We start from the raw sequence: 20724 nt of genomic DNA, 5'->3' as shown, positions 1-20724 counted from the left end.
AAAAAAAAAAAACGACTTCATTATAACCTTTCTTCTTCTACATATGTTTAAACACTCCTTTTCTCCAAAAAAAAAAAAAAAAAAAAAAAAAAAAAAAAAAAAAAGAGGGGAGAAGCATGGATGTCAATTTTATTTTCCCTTTTTGGGGGAGTCAAGTATCGTCCGTATGAAACCTGCTCTAACGACAAGTTTGGTGTGGAGCCTTCCCTTGGGTGATGTAACGGACCCGAAAAAAAAGGGGGTAAATATATATATATATTTATCAGGCACTCCGTGTTGTATAAGTTTAGATGATCCACCCTTTTATTGAGGTGAAAGAATGGTTTTCTCCTTCCTTCATCTACATCCATACACCGCTATACATCCTTTTCTCTTCTGCAGAGAAACCTTAAATGTAGCCTCTGCTTTTCTTCCTCGCGACCGTCGTTCAGAGTGGAGTATTATTACTCCTTCAGGGATTAAAAAAAAAAAAAAAAAAAAAAAAAAAAAAAAAAAAAAGGTAAGATAAAAGAGTAAAGGAGAAGCTAATCGGAAAAAAAAAAAGCCAACCGAGCAGATGTAAAGCGAAGGGAACACAATGAAACCCCACCAGATAGCGCCCCCAAACGGAAGAAATGATTGGCCGAAATGACTCCACGAAAGCTGGAGAAATAACAGAAAGGCAGAAAAAGAATGGAAAGAAGAAGAACCATAAGATGGTATGTGTTCAGCTGCTCCCTCTTCTGTTCATATTGATAAATATCAAGTGCGTAGTTTCTGTAAGAACACACACTTTTGGGAGCAGGTTATTTATACAACACAAGAACAACGACTTCGTCCATAGTGGTGAGCGTGACCAAGGGAGACGAAAGGAAGTCCCGGCGTTTGTCAATGCAAATTATAAGAAGAGTTTGAAGCTCCCCAGTCGGTCCATCTTAGATCGGTTGAGGAATCCTTCAAAGTGCTTATCACCCCTAGAGGGTAGTTTCCAAAGTGTGCAGGTGAGGAGGAAAGAAAGGAAAGGGGACGCCTCCCCGTTACAAGATTTGAACATTACACATAGCAGTTCCGTAGCTGTAATTCAGGATGAAGTTAAAAATGTAGTCAGAGAGAAGGGGGATATTCTATCCAACGGGTTTAACGAGCGCACACAAAGTAGGCATACGCTGGGTGTAGGAATTGACACACTTAGAGGTGATTCGGAGGATCAAGTTAAACATGATAGAGGGAGAGAAATTGAAAAGGGGAAGAGCCCCAAACGGGAAGAGGGGCAAAGCAAGGAAATTAGTCAGACACACACAAGGGTAGGAAGTCTAATCCGTAGGAATAGAGGGCCTCATCGAAAGAAGGGAACCCCCCAGGGTGTGGTGGATATACAGAACACAAATGTACGGAGTTTTTTGCAGGGCGCTGAAGAGAGTCGGTGAGTTTTCCCCATCGATTTTCCATGCATTTTATCATCTATATTTTGCTACCATTTTAAAGGGCCATTCTGATAACCTTTTTGATGGTCACTATTATTCATCTCCGTTCTCCCTTCCACAGATCGCTCCACCTGCTGAACTACATATATCAGTCGTGGAAGGAGAAGAACTTCGCCAACTTCGTCACGGCGATAAAGGATGAAGGGTTCAATCATACATGTGTAGAAAAATGGCTACATAAAATGTCCATTGGGCTAAATAAGAAATACATAAAAATATATCTGAAGAAGGATTATGTGTTGATTAAAAATAAATATTTCGATCCAAATCAAACGAGGGTGAAAGAATTTCATCTATCTTATGAAGATATTAACAGATGCCTAGAAATTTTAATAAAAAACATGGGTAAATTTTGTTCATACGAAATGTCGTCCATCCTTTGGGCCATCACAATTATCTTGATAAAACTATTCAAAGGTTCCAACAGTATTGATATCAGTGGCTGCGATTTTTACTTACAAAATAAGGCGGTGACAACTAGGCTGTTTCATAATTTTATGAAATTTTTTTCGTTGATTGCTTTTCACTTGAATAAGGTGAAGGAGTACTTGTCCATCGATGAGTCCCTGTGGGTGATCTGGAGCCTGTGCAAACTGTTGCACTTTAATGTGTTGTCCGCGGGAGGCGCCTCTTCAGGTGGCAATGGTGGAATTGGCAAAGGTAGAAGTGACTCTTCATTGGATAAATCTTCGTTGGATAAATCTTCGTTGGATAAATCTTCGTTGGATAAATCTTCGTTGGATAAATCTTCGTTGGATAAATCGTCGTTGGATAAATCGTCGTTGGATAAATCTTCGTTGGATAAATCTTCGTCGGGTGATTCCCCATTGGGTGATCTCTCCACCGGTGGGTACGTCGGGGGAGAGCGCCTTGGCGAAGAATCCCCGTACAGCCCCCACCAAATAGTCTACCTCAAAAACAAGTTCCATCTGACCGAAGAAAGCGTCAAAAACATTCTTGACATATTCAACTACATATACAAGCACCTCCACGAAAACCTACAATTCCTGCAGGAAAAATATTACATCTACATCCCTTTCATCATCTTTGAATCCCACACCTTGTTGTTGACAAATAGCGTCTTGTTACTAAACAAAATAATATCTATAATTTTGAAGAGAAAAATTTTACTCTCCCTTTTTAATTTCGACACATTGAAAAAGCAACACAGAAGAAGGACACTTAAAGGGCAACATAAGGGAAGTAGTCTCTCCGTCAGCGTTTCCAACAGGAAAAATAGTTACCCACAGTACATGGATATTTTTAAAATAAAAACCTTAAGCAAAGTGTACAAACTCATAAAGTGTATTTCAAAAATATTTTACCCTTTGAAGAATCCAAATATCAGGAACTTAAATCTTCACAATAATTATAGGAATTTGGATGTGGCTCTACTGGGAGATTTCGTTCGAGCATGTAATGATGTCCTGGTGAAGTATGTGGATTACTTCATGTTTATCATTGGTTACGATGGGGGAGAACCCTTCTCTGTGAAGGAATGCAGTTCGAATGGCTCAGATGAAGTTCCTAAGGGGAAGGATCGACTACTTCCACACGTAGAACATCTTCGTATGGATCATAAGAACGAACTGATTTTCATTTACAACTGTTTGAAGAGCTCCCTTGTGTCTCTGATAAAGTTGGACCTGAAGGACAAGTACATGTACGAATGGCTGAACGGGAACGTGCACATGTTTCAATTTGAACAGTTTCCCGAGGGAGACCACAGAAGTCGTGGCACGGTAAAAGGCAATCCCCCAATGGGTAACCTACAAATGGGTATGCCCCCAATGGGTAACAGCTTAGGTAGCCATTATAATGACCTATTCCAAAGCGAGAACCCTAGTGGAGAGTTACCCGAGGAAGAGCTCTTGGGAGAAGGCCATTCATTTGTGGAAAGTACCACCTTGGGGGAGACCAACTCTGCGCATCCCTCATATGGCGAATCCGAAATTGGGGATGGCAACCCCCACTTTAGCAAAGATGAAAAAGTCAATGTAATTTCCTTGGTCCCAACTGAGGTTGTAGATGCTAGTATCGATGATGGGCATACTTTGGAAGGATCTAGTGGTCCATGTGGAATTTCCCCTCCAGATGGAAAAGTGAACTCCAATGATGTATGTCTGGATGTACTGGCATTAAGCAAATTCACAAAATTGTACAGCACAGAAATGAAAAGGAAACTAATAGAAAATGTGAAGCGGAGCATTGCAGATTCTTTGAAGGAATTTGAAGATTTGTATAGAAGTAGCGACACCGAGCAGGTGCACTACCCGACATACGTGTCGAGTAACGATATATACATTATGAAGGAAAAGCGAATAGAAGAACTGTATAATGAGGAGACAAAGACCTTTTATAAAAAAAAAAAAAGTGTCAAATTCAGGAATATTATAATGCCAAAACAGCTAGCTATTTATGTTAACTACATAGGAAGAAATATGAATTTAGTTGAAACTAGAAAACAACTGGACGAAATTTTCTACCTCTCCGTAATGTATATGAACACAACCAGATTTAATTACTGCACTTCTAATGATATAATTCATTTCCTACAAGGGCTATTAAATTATTTCGAATTAGACAAAAAAGGAATGAATGCTTTATCTGAACAAGTCAGCAGAATGTTAATACTGATGTGTACCATTGTGGAGAACTCTTTCCTGAAATGGAAGTCTTCAAATATTTGTCAGCTCATTTATCTGCTAACAAAATACAAACATATACACAGAAATATTTTTAATAAATTCGACTGGTTGTTGAATACCATTGAATTCCCTTATTACGTGTATGAGAAGGCTCAGGTGGACACTTCCGGGGGGGAGGAAGTTGGTTTTGATGAGCACCTTGTGGAGAACACAGCTGCTCAGTCCGATTTTTCAGATAGGAACGCGAAAATGAATTCTTACGATATGGAAGGTACTCGATCTGATTATCTAGATAGGAATGATGTTCAGGCCGATTCTGCAGAGAGCACGGAAATACTGTCCACCTCTCCGACGCGACGCACCGAGAGGAGTAGCAAATCCACACGCATTAGCATAAACGAGATAAAGTACGACAACCTGGGCTCAGCACTATGGGCGATGACTTCGCTGAACAAGCACGTAATAAAAAAAAAGTTTTTCCTAAAATTTTGTTACCTTTTCTCAGTGTACATTTCTCTTCACATGAAATTGTACTTAAGTCAGATGCATCCACATGGATACCACAGAAACGGTTTGGATGGCTCGAATGAACAGAATGTGAAAAGAGAAGCTGAAAATGATGATGCTTTCTTACAACACAATGCCAGTTATTTTAAGTTACCCCTGGATACTATGACGATAAGTATCTACGTGAACACCTTTGCAAGGAAAATAAAAATTGGCTTCAAGCATCTGTTCGATGTTATTGAGAACGACGTTAGAGTTGTATCAAATTTTTCCTTGAAGGAACTTTCTTATATTATGTATTCCTTGGCCAATGTAGATAGGAATGCCTTGGGAGACAGCATCTTCCATGGTAAATCAGTTTGTCACAACGGGGGTGATGCTACGGAGGAGAATAAACGCAGCTTTGAGCGTTTTCTGCACGGAAAGAGCGCCCTGTGGGTGGACGAGATGGACGGCATGTTCGATGCGGCACAGGGGCTGCCCCCCAAGGAGATACCCCTTAAGGAGATACGTAGCCAAGAAGAGGAGCCAACCTCTAACGATGCGCTGCATCCTAACGGTAAGGACAACGGTAACAGCAATGACAAGAGCAGTGATAATAGCGGCAATGATAATAGCGGTAATGATAACAGCGGTAATGATAACAGAGGCAATGATAACAGAGGCAATGATAACAGAGGCAATGATAACAGAGGCAATGATAACAGAGGCAATGATAACAGAGGCAATGATAATAGCGGCAGCGAGAAGGACCCTATGAAGGGAAGGAGCAAAACCATCGTGAGAAAGGAAAGCTTCTTAAGGCTTAAAAAGGAAAGAATGGAAATTTCCAGCGAGTTCTTAAACAGCCTGATGGAGAAAGTATACAACTGCGCATCAGCCATTTTGCAAAGAAAAAAAAAGTACCTGCAAGAAGTTATTTCTGATGAAAACCCTTATATGAGTAATGCCAATAAAAAAAAAAAAATTGAAATAATTGACTTGATGAAATTAGTGTACAGCATTTTTGTTTTTCTAAATCAACGGATTCAAGTCGGTCGAGTCGATGGTATTAGATTTGATCTGGCTGAGGAGATTATTCGCCTGTACAGCCTCATCGTTAAGAGATTTCCAAGCACGCTAAATTATATTTACCTCATCATTGACACGTACGCCCTCATAAGCAATATCTACACGTTGGATGCCTTCACGAGGGGTATCATAAAGGTGGGTTCTCTCGTTGGCCACGCGTATCAGCGGTTGATCGGTTGATCGGTTGGTCGGTTGATCGGTTGGTTGGTTGGTCGGTTGATCGGTTGGTCGGTTGATCGGTTGGTTGGTTGGTCGGTTGATCGGTTGGTCGGTTGATCGGTTGGTTGGTTGGTCGGTTGATCGGTTGGTCGGTTGATCGATTGGTTGGTTGGTCGGTTGATCGGTTGATCGGTTGATCGGTTGGTCGGTTGGTCGGTTAGTCAGTTGACCCGGTTGATCGGTTGATCGGTTGATCGATTGGTCGGTTAGTCGATTAGTTGGTCCGTGGAACCGTCTCCATGTAGCATCTCTTGTGCAGTACTTTTCCGCCGCCCCTCCCAATATGCCAATACACATATCTTCCTCTTCCCCTCCCCCCCTGTAGGAATTTGTTCAAATTTGCGTAAAGAAGGTGGAAGAAGAGAAGATGCTGGATCTGGAGAAGAAAAAAATTATGTTGAGTGTTCAAAATTTGAAGGCGACCAACTGAGGCGCTATCATCCGTCGTCTGTTTGAAGGGAGCATGTCGCAGTTAGAATGTTTCACTTATCCCTTTTAAACTGACTCTTTGCAATTTTCTTCTTCTTATCTTTTTCATCTGTCATGGAAATCGGATGTGTGGACAACTGTTTTTTGCAGATATAGACGTGTACTGCCCACAGACCAGTTTGTTCTTTTTTTTTTTTTTTTTTTTTTTTTTTTGTACCTATCTTTGTTTTCACCATGTTTGATGTTTTTGTTTTGTTTCGTTTCGTTTCTTTCTGTTCCGCTTTGTCTGTTTTTTTTCACGGTAACCTATTTTGATAATCAAAAAAGGAACTGACCGGGGGGAAGACCAAAGTGAGAATGATCATTTGGCCATGCCCGCCTCATTGCGTACCGTTTGCACGTGTATCATTCTGTGTGTGTCTCTCTCCTTTTTCTCTACTTAACGTGCCACATGTTCTCCGCGCTACATTTGGTACATTTTATATTTCCCCTATTTAGAAACTGCAAAACTTTCTTGAGCCCATCCTTGTTCGCAAAGTCGTTCTTTTGTTTGTTAACCCCACATAATCCATTACCATAAATCTGTCTGTACAGATTGTCCAGGAGGTGCAGCCCCGGGCCTGTACCGCTTTCCCCTCCTTTACTTAGCTCATTCATATGGTAATATTTTTTGGCGTACTGGGGATAAATTTTCTTGAATACCAATTCACAAGCTTCGTTCAGGTAAATAAAATTGTTGCACTTGTTGCAGGCGAATTTGCACAACTCCCTGTTGATTCGTGTCATCTGCCGTGTGGTGGTGTGGTGGTTGTGGTGGTGAAGAGGCGAAGCAGATGCCAAGTCGATTCGGAATTTCATCTACTTTATGTTCACCCAAGGTTTTATTGCTCCGCTGATCCGTTCTTCGTTGCATCGTTGCATCGTTACATCGTTACATGCTTGCTTCATTCCTTGGACCTTCCTTTACATCCCCTACTTTTTGGCATAAGAATTTCCACAGTCCATTCAAGAGTTTGCACGCCGCCTTCACCCCTCAAGGGACTTTAAAATGCAACAAAAAAAAAAAAAAAAAAAAAAAAAAAAAAAAAAAAAAAATGCCCCATTTGAGCGCCTAGATGCAGTGCGCACACCTTCCGCAGGCAGCTGATTGGTGACTTTTCCTGTAGGTTAGAAGGATCTTCCCTTTAGTTTTTTTTTTTTTTTTTTTTTTTTTTTTTTTTTTTCTTGTCATGGGTTTATCTCGTCAGGGGCGAGGGGAATGCATTGTTTTGCTAGTCGCAGTTTAAGAAAGAGAAAAAAAAAAAAAAAAAAAAAAAAAAAAAAAGTAGCATGGAAGGGATGTGCTATGCGAACACTAGATAATTGTCAGCGCGCCCACCACTGCCACACGGCAGGTACCGTTGCTACTGTTGCTACGACTGGTATCACCTCTTGGAATATTCCCCTCAACGCATGGTTCCACATGGGTATGATGTTAGTATGCCTCTGTTCATTCTTCGAGGAGAGCTCCTCCCCCTTCACCCAGTGAGTGTGTCAACGGGTTATTAGAAATTCCTCCCTCCCTCATGAGAGAAGCAAAAATGCAGATACCAAAAAAAAAAAAAAAAAAAAAAAAAATACGACTGTAAGCGCAACGAAGGAGATTGAACATGCGTGTATCATTTTGGCGAGCATGTTCAGTGGCTTGTTCATTGATATGTTTCATGTGGTTAATGGCAAGCGGGGCAAAGAGGAAGGAACAGTATTTCATTGGGTCATCGAAGAACATGGTGAAAAGTGTAAGACATGGAAAATATAAGTATGTAGGTAAAAGAAAGGGACAACGAATTTTTGGAATTCCAAGAATGTACAAATGGCTGACATCCTATTACCCTACAGTTAGGGAGGAGCTAATGACAAATGATGGACAGAAGGAAGTGGATATTTTTTATGTAGACATGAATGGAGTAATACATCATTGCACACATGCAAACAAGGAGACTCTACCTGTGCATGATGAGCACGAGCTTCTATCAAATATTTTGAAGTACCTGAAGAATCTGTTTCATTTAGTGAAACCAAGGAAGTTAGTTTATGTCGGGGTGGACGGGGTGTCTCCAAAGGCAAAGATGAATCAACAGAGGAAGAGGCGCTTCCTCAGTTTGTTCAAAGTTAGTGATAATTCTAACGGGACTAACTTGTTCAACCCTAACTGTATCACGACCGGTACAGACTTCATGTACAAGATTAACCTCTCCCTGAACAAGTGGTTCCAGATTTTGAAGAAGAAGGAAATTTTTCCCTTCGACGTGATTTTCTCCGGCTCCGATGTGCCCGGGGAGGGTGAGCACAAAATTCTCAAGTTCATTCGGGAGGTAAGCTAGACTGCAATGCGAAGCAATCCGTTTAGCAGAAACCCTACCCCGAATGTGGGGTGGTGCACACTTCGCCACAATACTGCGATGCACCGTTGTCGTAATGCACCGTTGTCGTAATGCATCATTGCCGTAATGCATCATTGCCGTAAAACACCGTTACCGTAAAACGCCATTACCGTAAAATACCATTACCGTAAAATACCATTACCGTAAAATACCATTACCGTAATGCACCGTTGTCGTAATGCACCATTACCTTTGTCGACACATGATTGTTGCTGGTCCATTTCACCGCTTCTCCCCCGCAGAACTGCAAGCGCGACGTCGCCTTCCGAAATTACAGTCATTGCATCTATGGACTGGACGCAGATCTCATCATGCTATCACTCGTTACGCACCTTAACAACATCTTCATTCTGAGGGACAAGTACAAAATGACCAACGACTCGCAGGTCACGCTCTTGGAGAATTTTGAGAAGGCGCAGCGGGATTTCGATCAGGCGAAGGAGTCGCAAAATACCTATCAGGGGGGCGACATGGACAAAACCAATGAGCGTGACAACGTGGACAATACGAATGAGGCGGATTCCAGTTTGGATTCCGCTCTCCCCCCCGCGCAGAGAAACCCCTTCTGCAGAATCCACCACTACACACAGGATTACTACGTGAACTGCGAACCACTGAACAGTTACGATTTTGAAATATTGGATGTGTACAAATTACGCAATTCTATAAGAACCCAAATAGCAACCTACATAAATAAGTTGAAAAAAGAAAAAAATGTCATCTTCAACATTAGTCGTGTAGTGGACGATATAGTTTTCCTCTCCTTCTTGGTAGGGAATGACTTCCTCCCACAGATCCCACATATCGACATTAATGAAGGCTCCATGAATGAAATTCTTAATGCCTATATATACTACATATACAGATACAACAATTATATTACCCTTAAGGATAAGGTTCACATACAGAGACTTAAAATTATTTTGAAAATTTTAAGCGCTCAAGAATTTTCTTATTTTTTAAAAAGAGGAAATGAAGAAAATATTCTTGAGTTCACTGATGAACGCAGATATAAGAGTTACTACTATCTGCAGAAGTTCGGAGTCGAGGATCCGAAACAGATCCAACACATTGTGAAGAAGTACATCGAGGGTCTTTTCTGGAATCTGCACTACTACCACTTTGGCTGTGCCAGTTGGTGTTGGTAAGTCGGCAGAAACTCTATGCATGAAAGGAAAAAAAAAAAAAAAAAAAAAAAAAGAGAGAAAGAGTAAAACCGCTTTCACAGAGGAGATTGCTTAAGACAAACATCGCTGGGAGTCGTGCCCTCGACCAGCTCCTAGATTCATCCTGTTGCACAAAATGAAGCAACAATACTACACATGGACTTTTTTCTCTCTTTTTTTTTTTTCAGGGAGTACCCCTACCACTACGCGCCCTTGTGCAGCGATTTATTATCCTTTGAGAAATCCGATTTTTTTTTCGAAAAGGTAGGGGCGATCATGGTGTAAGTTCTCTGGTGTCACACATACGTGGGGGTGTCCCGTATATACCTGTATGTACGTAATGTACAGGCGTGGGTTTCGTCGTTCATCTGATTACTCACATTTACCGTTTCGACCCCCGCAGGGAAAGCCCTACTCGGCGTACACGCACCTCATCAGCGTTCTTCCGCAGAAGGACAACAACCTCCTTCCCGAGGCGTACAAGTGAGTCCATGGGGGTACTTATTCCGTTTGGCAATATATGCACGGATGGGCCGTTCGGTTAAATACCCAAAAGATGTTCCACGACAAGCACACACACATACCCTTTTCACTGCGCCAATCCACGTAGGAATATCTACTCCGAAGACGAGGTGAAGTCCTTCTTCCCAGAGAACGTTCGAATCGATCCCAATGGAAAAAAGTACGTGTTGTGGGGGAAGGTGTGTAGACGGGTCTCCCTTAAGCCCAGCGCCCCATCGGTTTGATTAATTTGTGAAGTTGTGCCGAGTGCTTGAATGATCATGTATCATCGTTATGGTTATTGTTATTTTATTTATTTATTTTTTTTACTTTTCCACCTGTGCAGAGAAACTTGGGAGTACATCGTACACCTCCCCTTCATAAACTGCAACACGATAAACAAGATAATTACGGAGCGCAGTAAAAAGATTTCGAAGCTCAAATACAAGTTGAGGTAAGTTTTTTTTTTTTTTTTTTTTTTTTTTTTTTCTTTGGAAAAGGGGAGAAGAGAGTTCCCCATCGCCTACAGTCCCACATGGCATGCTTTAGAATGACATAGCCATAGGACGGAATTGAATGACACCGTATCACACAAACATTAAATGATGTGACGCCTCTTCCTTCCCATTCGTAGAGAACTCACTGGACGGGAGCACAGATACTAACGCGTGAATAGATGGACTAGTGTAATTAATACAAAAGAAAGAAAATGGAAAAACTGGCGTGGCCCTTTTTTTTTTTTTTTTTTTTTTTTTTTTTTTTTTAGTGGAATGTCACCTACCTAGGGAGTTCGCTCCTCATGTAGGTCCAGTTTGGTTACCTCTTATTCCTTTCCATTGACAGGAGAATCTTGGAGTAGGTACTTGTGGGAATGTTTCTGCAGGGGGGATGCGGTTAGAGAAGCGATTTGTGCGGCGGTTGATCGGTTGATCGGTTGGTCGGTTAGTCAGTTGATCGGTTGGCCGATGTGCCTTGCGCACCTGCACTTGCACCTGCACTTGCACCTGCACTTGCACCTGCACCTGCGAACTTACATTTTTTCCACCTGGTCCATCTCGCTGGTGGTGATCATGAGGTCCCTCTTGGGGGATAAGGAGAGGTCGTCCCTGAGGGATGGGGAAAGAACATGTCAACGGGGTGTAGGAGCAGTGCGATTGCGCAGCGTAGTTTGTGCGATGCATAATTTGGGGGAATCGTTTTTTTCCGTCCAGAGGTTAGGTCCCCTTTCCTTTTTTCTTCACACACGCCTTACTTGTATGAGGAGAATCCGAAGGCGCTCGGGGACAGGTAGTTAAAGCTGAGGCTTATTCTGTTTTTGAACATGTCGGCGACAGTTTGAAGCATGTAGGAAAAGAAGGAGTATTTCCTCAGGGAAAGAAAAGAAGAAGTGAAGTTGTAGTTGCGAACGTACACCCCCTGTGATATATAATAGTTTACTATTTCAGTAGTGGTTTCGTTCATCATCTGTAGGAGTTTTGCTTGCATGTGAAGGGCAATAGAGTTAGCCCTTTGCAGAAAATAATCCTCTTTGTTTTTGAAGTAATGGACAAAGGACATGGACGAGTTGTACAGGTGAAACAGATTATCCATTTTTTTAATTTCTTTTGAAAACTCATTAATCATATTTGAAGTTATTTTTATTTTTTTTATTCTCTGTCTATACAATTGGTACAACTGTCGAATAAGATTTTCCAGAAGGTGTTCATATTTTTCTAGCAAGTCGGTTATGATGATATGAACGAGGTAAGAATGCTGCTTTCTTTTAATCTGTTCAATAGTTTTCTCATCCCTAACGATACTTTTGTTTAATTGGAAATGTAAAAATTTGCTTATCAACATGTCTATTTCTTTCGCCACTTGGTTCATTTTTATTTTCATTTTTCCTGCATCTGGTAGTGGATCAAAATTGTCGACTTTGAGTTGGCTAGACAATTTTAAATATTCATGCAAAATGGAAATTCTCAAATTGGAAAAGAAATTATAGACGAAGTAATTTTGGCTAGTCAGCTTCTTCAAAGCGTCTGGACGATGGTTCTCAAAGATGGAGTAGATTCTATGATCCCTCGTTGTGGGGCTACTCTCCGATGGTGTTATTTTCCCTTCGGGAGCATTACCCTCCATGGGTATCTTCACCCGGTAGTAGACCTTCTTTTTCTCAAATTGGTCATTCCATTTATTCATATTGATGGTGTTCTCTCTTGCAAAAAAGAATTTCTCCTTTATACATTTGTCGTACCTGTCTTTCCAATGATTCCGAAGAAACGACTGTACAATATTAACGATGGATGCCTTTTCCTTCTCCACGTAGGTATCGTGATGTATTCTACCTCCAGACGCATCATCATCTTCATGAAAATTGTATATGTAAAAAATAACGTTGTGGTTATCCTTCGTTTGGTTCACATAAAGTAGCAAGTCAATCACATTAAGGAAGTTGCTAAACTGGGCAATGTCCAGGAGATGTGTATTTAAAATGTCATGGTAGTTCATGGGTACTATAACTGCATCTGACTGCGCGACATATGCCGCGAGATTTTCCATTTCGTGTTTCGTGTGTCGTATGTTTTTCTCCAGGTATTCGAACGGGGTTTCGTCGTTGCCCCGTGGTGTGCGCCCATCGCTCCTCTCAGAGTTTTTGTCAGCTGTATTTCCATCGGTCTTGTTGACGTTTTTATTAGTCGTTCTGTTGGAGTTTCCTTCATTGTCTCTCTCTATATTTGTACCTTGTTGGCCCCCCTTCCCGCCGCATGGCCATACGAGGGGCAAGAAGTACACCTTGCATTTGTTCCTGACTTGCTCGTAGAGTTTCACCCCTTGGTGGTGGTGAGACCTCCTCACGTAATCCCCTTGGTTTTCTAATTTGACATCACTGCTGATGACACTGAAAATGGGGGGCACGGCAGGGACGACCCGCGACGCGTCCACCCCTTGGCCACTCTTGCAGAGCGTTACCCCATGCAGTACGGCCAAGAGAATCGCCAAATGGAGAAACCAACTGCGCAACGTGTACAGCAAAAAATGAAAAGGGAAAAAAAAATGCGAAACTTTTCGTTCTACATAATTCGCAAGTAGGCAACTCATTTTTGGGGGGATGGAGTCGAAAAGGGGGTGAGAAAAGCCCTCTCCTACTCATGCCATGTTTAAGTGTGATAATTACTTTCTTAAAAAGGGAGGAAAGGGCGTGGATGAGGGACGGAACATAAACGTAGAAACAGTTTACAATAAGCGCAGAAAAGCGAACATAGGCTAGTGGGATGGTGAAGCACTGTTAAAATGAACCCTCCAGGTATGCACAAAAAAAAAAAAAAAAAAAAAAAAAAAAAAAAAGTGGGAGGGAACTGACTAAGGGGAAAAGAGGCCTATCTGAAATGGGTGGCAATTATTCTTCTATTCATGAAGCATGTGTTGTGCACATGGGAGGGGAAATGATTTTAAAGTTTAATAGAGGATTGGAAGAAAAAATAATTAATGTGAATGAATCACTTTGGGGGGAGGAGGTGTAAGATTTATGCGTAGGCCTCACTGAGTCGACTCCACCAAAATGGTTTGCACGGGATGCTTCAAATGGTAGCTACGTGCGATACACCTATGCAGTATGTTGTAAAAAAAAAAGGAATGCACAAAAAAAGGGGGAAAACGATCAAATGCAAAATGGAGACTTACCTCTTCGCATGTACGTTACAAAAAAAAAAAAAAAAAAAAAAAAAAAAGGGGAAGAGATGAGAAGAGATGCTTTCCGGGAAATACACAAATGTGAGGTTACCGTATAAACGTTTTTTTTTTTTTTTTTTTAAAGAATAACGTGTACAATTCTTCACATAAAAAGGGGCACATACGTACGTTAGGCAAAAGGTGGAAAGTTGTATCACTCTTTCCCTAATCAGTCGCCAAACAAAATTTTGTCCGTCTGCACCTTCTTGTTCTTGGCCTTAACCTTTTTCTTCCGTTCCGCGTTGTTTTTAAACCTCTTCGTGTTGTGGAAATGAACATACTTCAGATCTTTGTTGTAATATTCAGCTGTCCCTGGAAGCAGCGGTTTTTTAATTTTAAAAAAATCTGTTATTTTATCAAAAATATCTCTATTTTTCCTTCCTAAGTAGACGAGCAACCTCCTTCGTTTGCTTACACATTTGAAGAGGCCTCTCAAGCAGGCAAAGTCCTGCAAAGGGGAAATGTAATCGTGGTGGTGTAACATATGCGGGGTGAAGTGGGGCTGACTAAAAAAAAAAATCTACCTGCCGACAGGAAGTTACCAACCCCTCGGTAGGTTTCTCAAATATTCCATCATTTGGTTAACTACTATTTTGTTAATAATTTTTTTTTTTCATTTTTCCCCTAGGGCACACCTTTTTGTTCCTCTTCATATGCTCCGTAAGGAAAAATATTTTGAAGGTCAAAATGATAATTTGAATTTCGCTACTGCCGCAGTCTTTGTCATGCCGCTGAAAGAGCTTTCGGTATTTTTGTGTAATGAGCTCTTTTAGGAGTTCCTACAAAAGGGGGGAGGCGAAGATAAACGGCCACATGGTAACTGACGCTGAGAGGATATGCACCGTGATACTGAGAGGAGAAAATACCATTGACAAAGTTTGCATCATCTGGCATGTCTACATTTTTCCAAATCGACGTACCGGATTAATTCTTATGTCACTTCTGTTAAAGGAGAAGGAACGCTCTACTGCTATGCTTTCGCTTTTTTTTATAATTTCCTCCATTTCTTCCTTTTGCTTTTGTGCCTTGGTTTTTACGTTAGTCTTGGATGGTCCTTGTTCTGTGTCCCCTTCTGACAGTTGTTCGAGCAAGTTGGGTATATGACCACGGGAAGGGGGCATCTCTTCGTGTCCATCTGACATGGCCCATGTGACGTATACACTGTCGGTGGTCACCCCACTGGAAGGGTTACTGCCTTCGCGCTTTCTTTTTCGAAGAGTTCTCCATGATCCACGGGGAGACGAAACCACTCGATTATCTACACAGTTGGGGCACGAAAAAATAGGGATGCTTTTGGAGGCATGGTATATCAGTGCGCTGGCGCTGACGCAACAACAGTGGGCACACTTGCGCGTTGTGGTGTACACGTTGTGGTGTACACGTTGTGGTGTACGCGTTGTGGTGTACACGTTGTGGTTTACACGTTGTGGTTTACACGTTGTGGTGTACAAGTTTTGGTTTCCCTTCCTCACCTAAGATGAAGCCATGGCAAAAGAGCACACCTAGTGGTAGCTGCACGTGGAGGACTAGCAAGAGCGCTAAGCACGTCCTTATCCTTTTCATTTAAATTTTAGGATATCATAATAATTAGTTTTTCTCTGTCGTAAGGGTGGATGGTGTTGGCATCTCTACGCGCGGTTGCGCGCTTGCGTCTCTGGTCATGTGTGTGTATTACAACCGGGCAAGGCACGCGGCTAACATGCGAACAACTCACTTGGCTTTTTCAGCAGACTGATTCCTTTCTTAATCAACCCCACATCGTCCTTCCTGATGGTTCCTTCTTAGTATATGCCCTTAGAATGAAAAGTAAAACTGCATTTTGGGAGGGAGCCAAATACGGCTCTGTTCATTCGTATATTTCAAAATTAACTTTCCTGGATGGGTGATATGTTCTTTTTTTTCCCCCTTATATATATATATATATTTTTTTTTTTTTTTTTTTACACTTATGGAAGGAGGAAAATGAGAAGGACTTACACGTAGTCTTCCAGTAAAACAAGCTCTTGACCTCGTTTTAGTGAAATGCTTATCTCGATGAAGTGCCCAAGTGAAATTTTATTCACATTCGCTTTAAGGTGTATACCCTCCCTACTGACGCGAAGTGCCGTTACCGGGGTGGAAAAAAAAAAAAAAAATAATAAAACAATAAAATAAAGGTAACCTTGAGTTGAGTGCATATACACGATTTGGGACATACAACACAGAAGAGCGAACAGCCAATTGGAAAGTTTCGAAAGGGAAACGCAGAAAAAAGGAGTACCCGGAGAATCGTTTCGGGCGAATAGCGTACAATGTACCGAGGGAAAGAATCCATTTGAAAAATTTGCATGAGGAAGGAGCAACAACATGTTCGGCTGGAAATAGCGCGCCCCTTCGTTGTAAATTTGTATATATGTATTTTTACTTATATGTATTTTTACTTATATGTACTTTTACTTATATGTACTTTTACTCATATGTACTTTTACTCATATGTATTTTTACTTATATGTATTTTTCTTTTTTTTTTTTTTTTTTTTTTTTTTTTCATCTTTGTGGCTATCTGATTCCATGCTTCATCTGTATGCGGAACCCGTAGATGCGTGCCCCCTGAACAATCGGCGAACGATGTAACCCTGGTTGGAGATATTTCATTCCGCCATAGCAACTGTCCCAGCGTTTGTTAGTTAACGCTGCATATGCATACCAGTTGAAATATCTCCTTCATTTCTTGCCGTACGTGAAGGGGAAAGAGAGCATATATACAATATAGAGGGAGGTGTTGTAAGTGCCCCTTTGATGAGCGTCCAATTAGGGAGCCCATCCCGTGGTACATAGGTGCGACTTGAATTTGCAGATTTCCCGGGGTGGTGATTTTCGCCAAGGAGGAGTACTTTCCTGTGTGATGCTTGGGGTAGTTTTTTCACTGTGAAAGTGTCAGAAGAGGAGCTTACGCAATATTACTCTACCCGCGGGAGAAGACAAAATGCAGATAAAACTAGCGAGCGTAAACACGTCAAGCGACGCGAAAAAGGAAAGAGTAAATATCCATAGTCATATCAAGGGGTTAGGAGTAAATACAAATATATACTTGCATGAGAATGATGTAAATTTAACTGACGAGAGGTACTCCATGTTCTTTGATAATTCCTGTGGACTGATTGGGCAATTCAAAGCGAGAGAAGCGTCTTTATTTCTTGTGGATTTAATAAAACAAAAAAAGCTAGCTGGAAAATGTATCCTGTTAGCGGGTCCAAGTGGAAGCGGAAAGAGCGCGTTAGCAATCGGGATAAGCAGGGAAATAAATAAAAAAATGCCCTTCGTATTTCTATCAGGTTCCGAAGTGTACAGTAACGAAATAAAAAAAACGGAAGTTATTTTAGAAGCCTTCCGAAAAAGTATACACATAAAAATAAAGGACGAAAAATTGGTATATGAGGGGGAAGTAGTAGATATGGTGGTGGAGGAAAATGAGTGCTTGTATTCGTTAAATAAAGCTAAGCAAATCAACGCCATTATTATCACCCTCAAAACAGTGAAGGGAGCAAAGACGTTGAGATTAGCCCCGAAAATACATGAACAAATTGTTAGAGAGAAAATAAAAATTGGAGATGTTATTTATATAGAAACGAACACAGGACATGTGAAAAGGTTAGGTAGATGTAATGTCTATTCGAAGGAATACGACATTGAGTTTGATGAGTATGTATCTCTACCTAAAGGGGAGGTTCACAAAAAGAAGGAAGTGGTACAACAAATATCTTTGCATGATATTGATCTAGCTAATGCCAACCCAACAGTAGGGGAAGATCTAGCTTCTGTGTTGAACTCCTATTTGAGACCTAAAAAGACAGAAATTACGGAAAAACTAAGAATAGAAATTAACAAAACTGTCAATAAATTCTTAGAAATGGGACTAGCCGAAATTATACCGGGGGTTCTATATATAGATGAAGCGCATATGTTAGATATAGAATGTTTCTCTTACCTAAATAGGGCCATAGAATCTCCTTTAGCTCCAATTGTTATAATGGCCACCAATAGAGGTATCTGTACAGTTAAAGGCACCGAAAATATTGAACCCCATGGAATTTCGGTGGACCTATTAGATAGGCTTATCATCGTCAAAACCTTTCCATACACCTTGACTGAAATTGTTCAAATATTAGCTCTGAGGGCCAAGACGGAAAAGATCAACATTAGTGAGGATGGGATGAATTATCTAGCCAAAATTGGAAGCCAATCCTCTCTCCGTTTTGCCATGCTTTTATTGGAGCCCTCTAGAATTATTGCCAGTGTTGAGGGGAAAACTGTCATTGATGTAAAGCACATTGAACAAGCGGATGCTCTGTTTATGGATGCTAAAACTTCTGCGCATCGAGTAGCCGAGCAGTTCAACAAATTCGTCAATTGAAGAGGCTCATCATCGATAACGTTTTGACGATGGGTATCACCTGGTATCATTTTTCTTTTATTTTCCCAATTTAGGAGCCTAAGTTGGTTAATTTTTGCTTACTTTGTACTTTGCTTCTAACCCAATTTGAGTTGTTTTTCCCAAGCCGCTTAGCTTTTTTTTTTTTTTTTTTTTTTTTTAAATGTGCAATTTTATTAGTATGCCTCTTTTCCTTTTCAATAGACTGTTTACTCCTTCCCTCCTTTAACTGGTCCCATGTGGGGAAATACCTACACTGGTGTGTGGTTTTTACAGGTTTAGGGGGTTGAAAAAAACCTTATAGGAGGTACATTTCTCCGTTGAAGGCGGCCAAAGGTGAACGCTTACTTTAAAATGGATTTTGCGAAAAATCGCTAGTTCAAGTTGGACGGCGTCGTAACGAGCGCAGGGGGTCTCGGTGAAATGCACACTCATAAGGTAGGTACATTCAGGGGAGGAAGACACATTTTATTCATTCCATACGTTTTAGAAACATGTATGTTATGATAACAACACGTAAAAAGCAATTATAGCGTGGAAAAGGCTAGAGGGAGGGGGAAATGGTGGCATGCGCAGGAAGGCAATGCGGAAACGTCACATGGTTAGGTGACAGCTTCGTTGCCACGCCTACCAAACGCGGAGAACCTTGAAAGTCATTACAGAAGCAGCTAAGAAACAGAAAGTTGAAGCAAATCCACACACTGATATAAGTACATAATGGGCGCAATTGCTATTGTTATATCTGCATGATGATTTTACCTTCGAATCAGTTATTATTATGTGAAACATGAGTGATATCACGAACATGCACGCTGTTGTTACTCCGTATGAGAAGACAAAATCTCTTGATTTCTGGGTGCTGGGGATGAAAAATGCGAGTATGGTGTACACTGTCAAAACCAATCCTAAGAATGTGTAACACCCTAGAATGTAGCTGACGTTGTTAAACAGCCCCCCAACCACGAACAGGAGAATGGACGCTATGATCCCAAGGAGGAAGGTGACCTTGTCTTTGCCTAATTTCATTGTTCTGTTGAGTTTATGACAGGTTTACTTGCACGTTAGTTTGTTCCTTACTATCTTGTTCGTCTCGATTTTTCCCCTAAGAAGGAGCGCTAATTTATTTGAATCCTTGTTATGGTGTCTAAGGTGTATGGATGAGAGCACACGTTTGATGAAGCGGACAGGAGTGAACCAAAAAAAAAAAAAAAAAAAGTGTAAACAGAAAGAGTGATGAAATTCGAACATGCACGAAAAGGGCTCATAGACGAATCATTAAAAATGTAAAATAATCCGTGGTGGAATGAACTTTACTCCTTTTTAACATGTTCTTAATGTGGAAGAAAATTTGGGAATTACATCATTTTTTTCCTCTTTACTTTATGGAAAGTTTTATATATCCATATTTGCCTCTGTAAAATGGTGTGATATATTTTTTTTTTTATATTTTTTATGAACAAGTCAGAAATAATGCTATATTTTATTTATTTTTTTTTTTTTTTTTCCTTTGTTCAAACCACCGTTGTCCAATCTTACATTTTGGCAGTGCGGCTTGCAAAGGTGTAGCAACTTTTAGCGCTTAAGACACATGCTGCAAGTTGCTACTTTGTCTTTTAATCAGTAGGTTTGATTCGTATAGTTAGAAACCACAACTGAGCTGGTATTTCTGCTCTTAAAGAAACCTTTCTTTTGCACATTCATGAAAAAAACAATTTAGCTAGGATAATGGCCCTTTTTGTATGAACTGTTCATATTTTTTTTTTTTTTTTTTTTTTTTTTTTTTTTTCCCCACTTGTGTGCAACTTTGAATATGTGGCTTTACACTTCTCCATCCCTGTGATGATGGAAATGCAGACAAGGAAAACGCTTAAACGATTTATATAGGAAGTGACAACTAGGGTGAGGAAAATGAAAAATTTGTGGAATGATCAACCATTTTGTTTTTCTCACGATATAAGTATTTCTTTCAACACAAATTTAAGGTTCATACACATAGTGTTATTAATTGTCCAATTTGCAATTGATTGTTTGGACTATCCTCGGGGGCGTGAAAGGGAGAGGTATTTTTTATGGAGCCATAATGGATGGTAACTAAAAACTGCTACGTGGATGGATGTACCCAACGTTCCATTAGGAAGAAACATTTTTGGACGCATGGTGGCTACTCCATTGTTG

At 40.7% G+C, this 20724-nt stretch overlaps 7 protein-coding genes across 7 annotated transcripts; 3 read left to right on the top strand and 4 right to left on the bottom strand.

Moving 5' to 3' along the window:
* Positions 1-614: 614 nt before the first annotated feature.
* On the top strand, positions 615-6338 carry PKNH_0904100 (conserved Plasmodium protein, unknown function; the record flags this gene model as incomplete). The annotated part of the gene is made up of 3 exons (XM_002259029.2): positions 615-1402; positions 1525-5824; positions 6234-6338. 3 exons carry the CDS (start codon positions 615-617, stop codon positions 6336-6338), a joined length of 5193 nt encoding a protein of 1730 aa, XP_002259065.2.
* Positions 6339-6772: 434 nt separating this feature from the next.
* On the bottom strand, positions 6773-7123 carry PKNH_0904000 (conserved Plasmodium protein, unknown function; the record flags this gene model as incomplete). The annotated part of the gene is made up of 1 exon (XM_002259028.1): positions 6773-7123. One exon carries the CDS (start codon positions 7121-7123, stop codon positions 6773-6775), a length of 351 nt encoding a protein of 116 aa, XP_002259064.1.
* An 863-nt stretch (positions 7124-7986) lies between these two features.
* Positions 7987-11092, top strand: PKNH_0903900 (exonuclease, putative; the record flags this gene model as incomplete). The annotated part of the gene is made up of 7 exons (XM_002259027.2): positions 7987-8691; positions 9003-9904; positions 10115-10190; positions 10330-10409; positions 10537-10608; positions 10774-10881; positions 11062-11092. The coding sequence occupies 7 exons, from the start codon at positions 7987-7989 to the stop codon at positions 11090-11092; spliced, it is 1974 nt and encodes a 657-aa protein (XP_002259063.2).
* Positions 11093-11243: 151 nt separating this feature from the next.
* Positions 11244-13508, bottom strand: PKNH_0903800 (conserved Plasmodium protein, unknown function; the record flags this gene model as incomplete). Its single annotated transcript, XM_002259026.1, has 3 exons — positions 11244-11304; positions 11462-11533; positions 11680-13508. The coding sequence occupies 3 exons, from the start codon at positions 13506-13508 to the stop codon at positions 11244-11246; spliced, it is 1962 nt and encodes a 653-aa protein (XP_002259062.1).
* Positions 13509-14307: 799 nt separating this feature from the next.
* Positions 14308-15701, bottom strand: PKNH_0903700 (ribosomal protein S15, apicoplast, putative; the record flags this gene model as incomplete). The annotated part of the gene is made up of 4 exons (XM_002259025.1): positions 14308-14586; positions 14774-14917; positions 15059-15396; positions 15611-15701. The coding sequence occupies 4 exons, from the start codon at positions 15699-15701 to the stop codon at positions 14308-14310; spliced, it is 852 nt and encodes a 283-aa protein (XP_002259061.1).
* Positions 15702-17103: 1402 nt separating this feature from the next.
* On the top strand, positions 17104-18531 carry PKNH_0903600 (RuvB-like helicase 2, putative; the record flags this gene model as incomplete). Its single annotated transcript, XM_002259024.1, has 1 exon — positions 17104-18531. One exon carries the CDS (start codon positions 17104-17106, stop codon positions 18529-18531), a length of 1428 nt encoding a protein of 475 aa, XP_002259060.1.
* A 645-nt stretch (positions 18532-19176) lies between these two features.
* Positions 19177-19575, bottom strand: PKNH_0903500 (conserved Plasmodium protein, unknown function; the record flags this gene model as incomplete). Its single annotated transcript, XM_002259023.1, has 1 exon — positions 19177-19575. One exon carries the CDS (start codon positions 19573-19575, stop codon positions 19177-19179), a length of 399 nt encoding a protein of 132 aa, XP_002259059.1.
* Between the last annotated feature and the right edge of the window lie 1149 nt (positions 19576-20724).

The sequence above is a fragment of the Plasmodium knowlesi genome, assembly GCF_000006355.2.
Source record: "Plasmodium knowlesi strain H genome assembly, chromosome: 9".
In the NCBI taxonomy this organism is placed as follows: domain Eukaryota; phylum Apicomplexa; class Aconoidasida; order Haemosporida; family Plasmodiidae; genus Plasmodium; species Plasmodium knowlesi.
The sequence above is the reverse complement of the archived record's forward strand: the minus strand, read 5'-3'. Positions and strand labels throughout refer to the sequence as shown.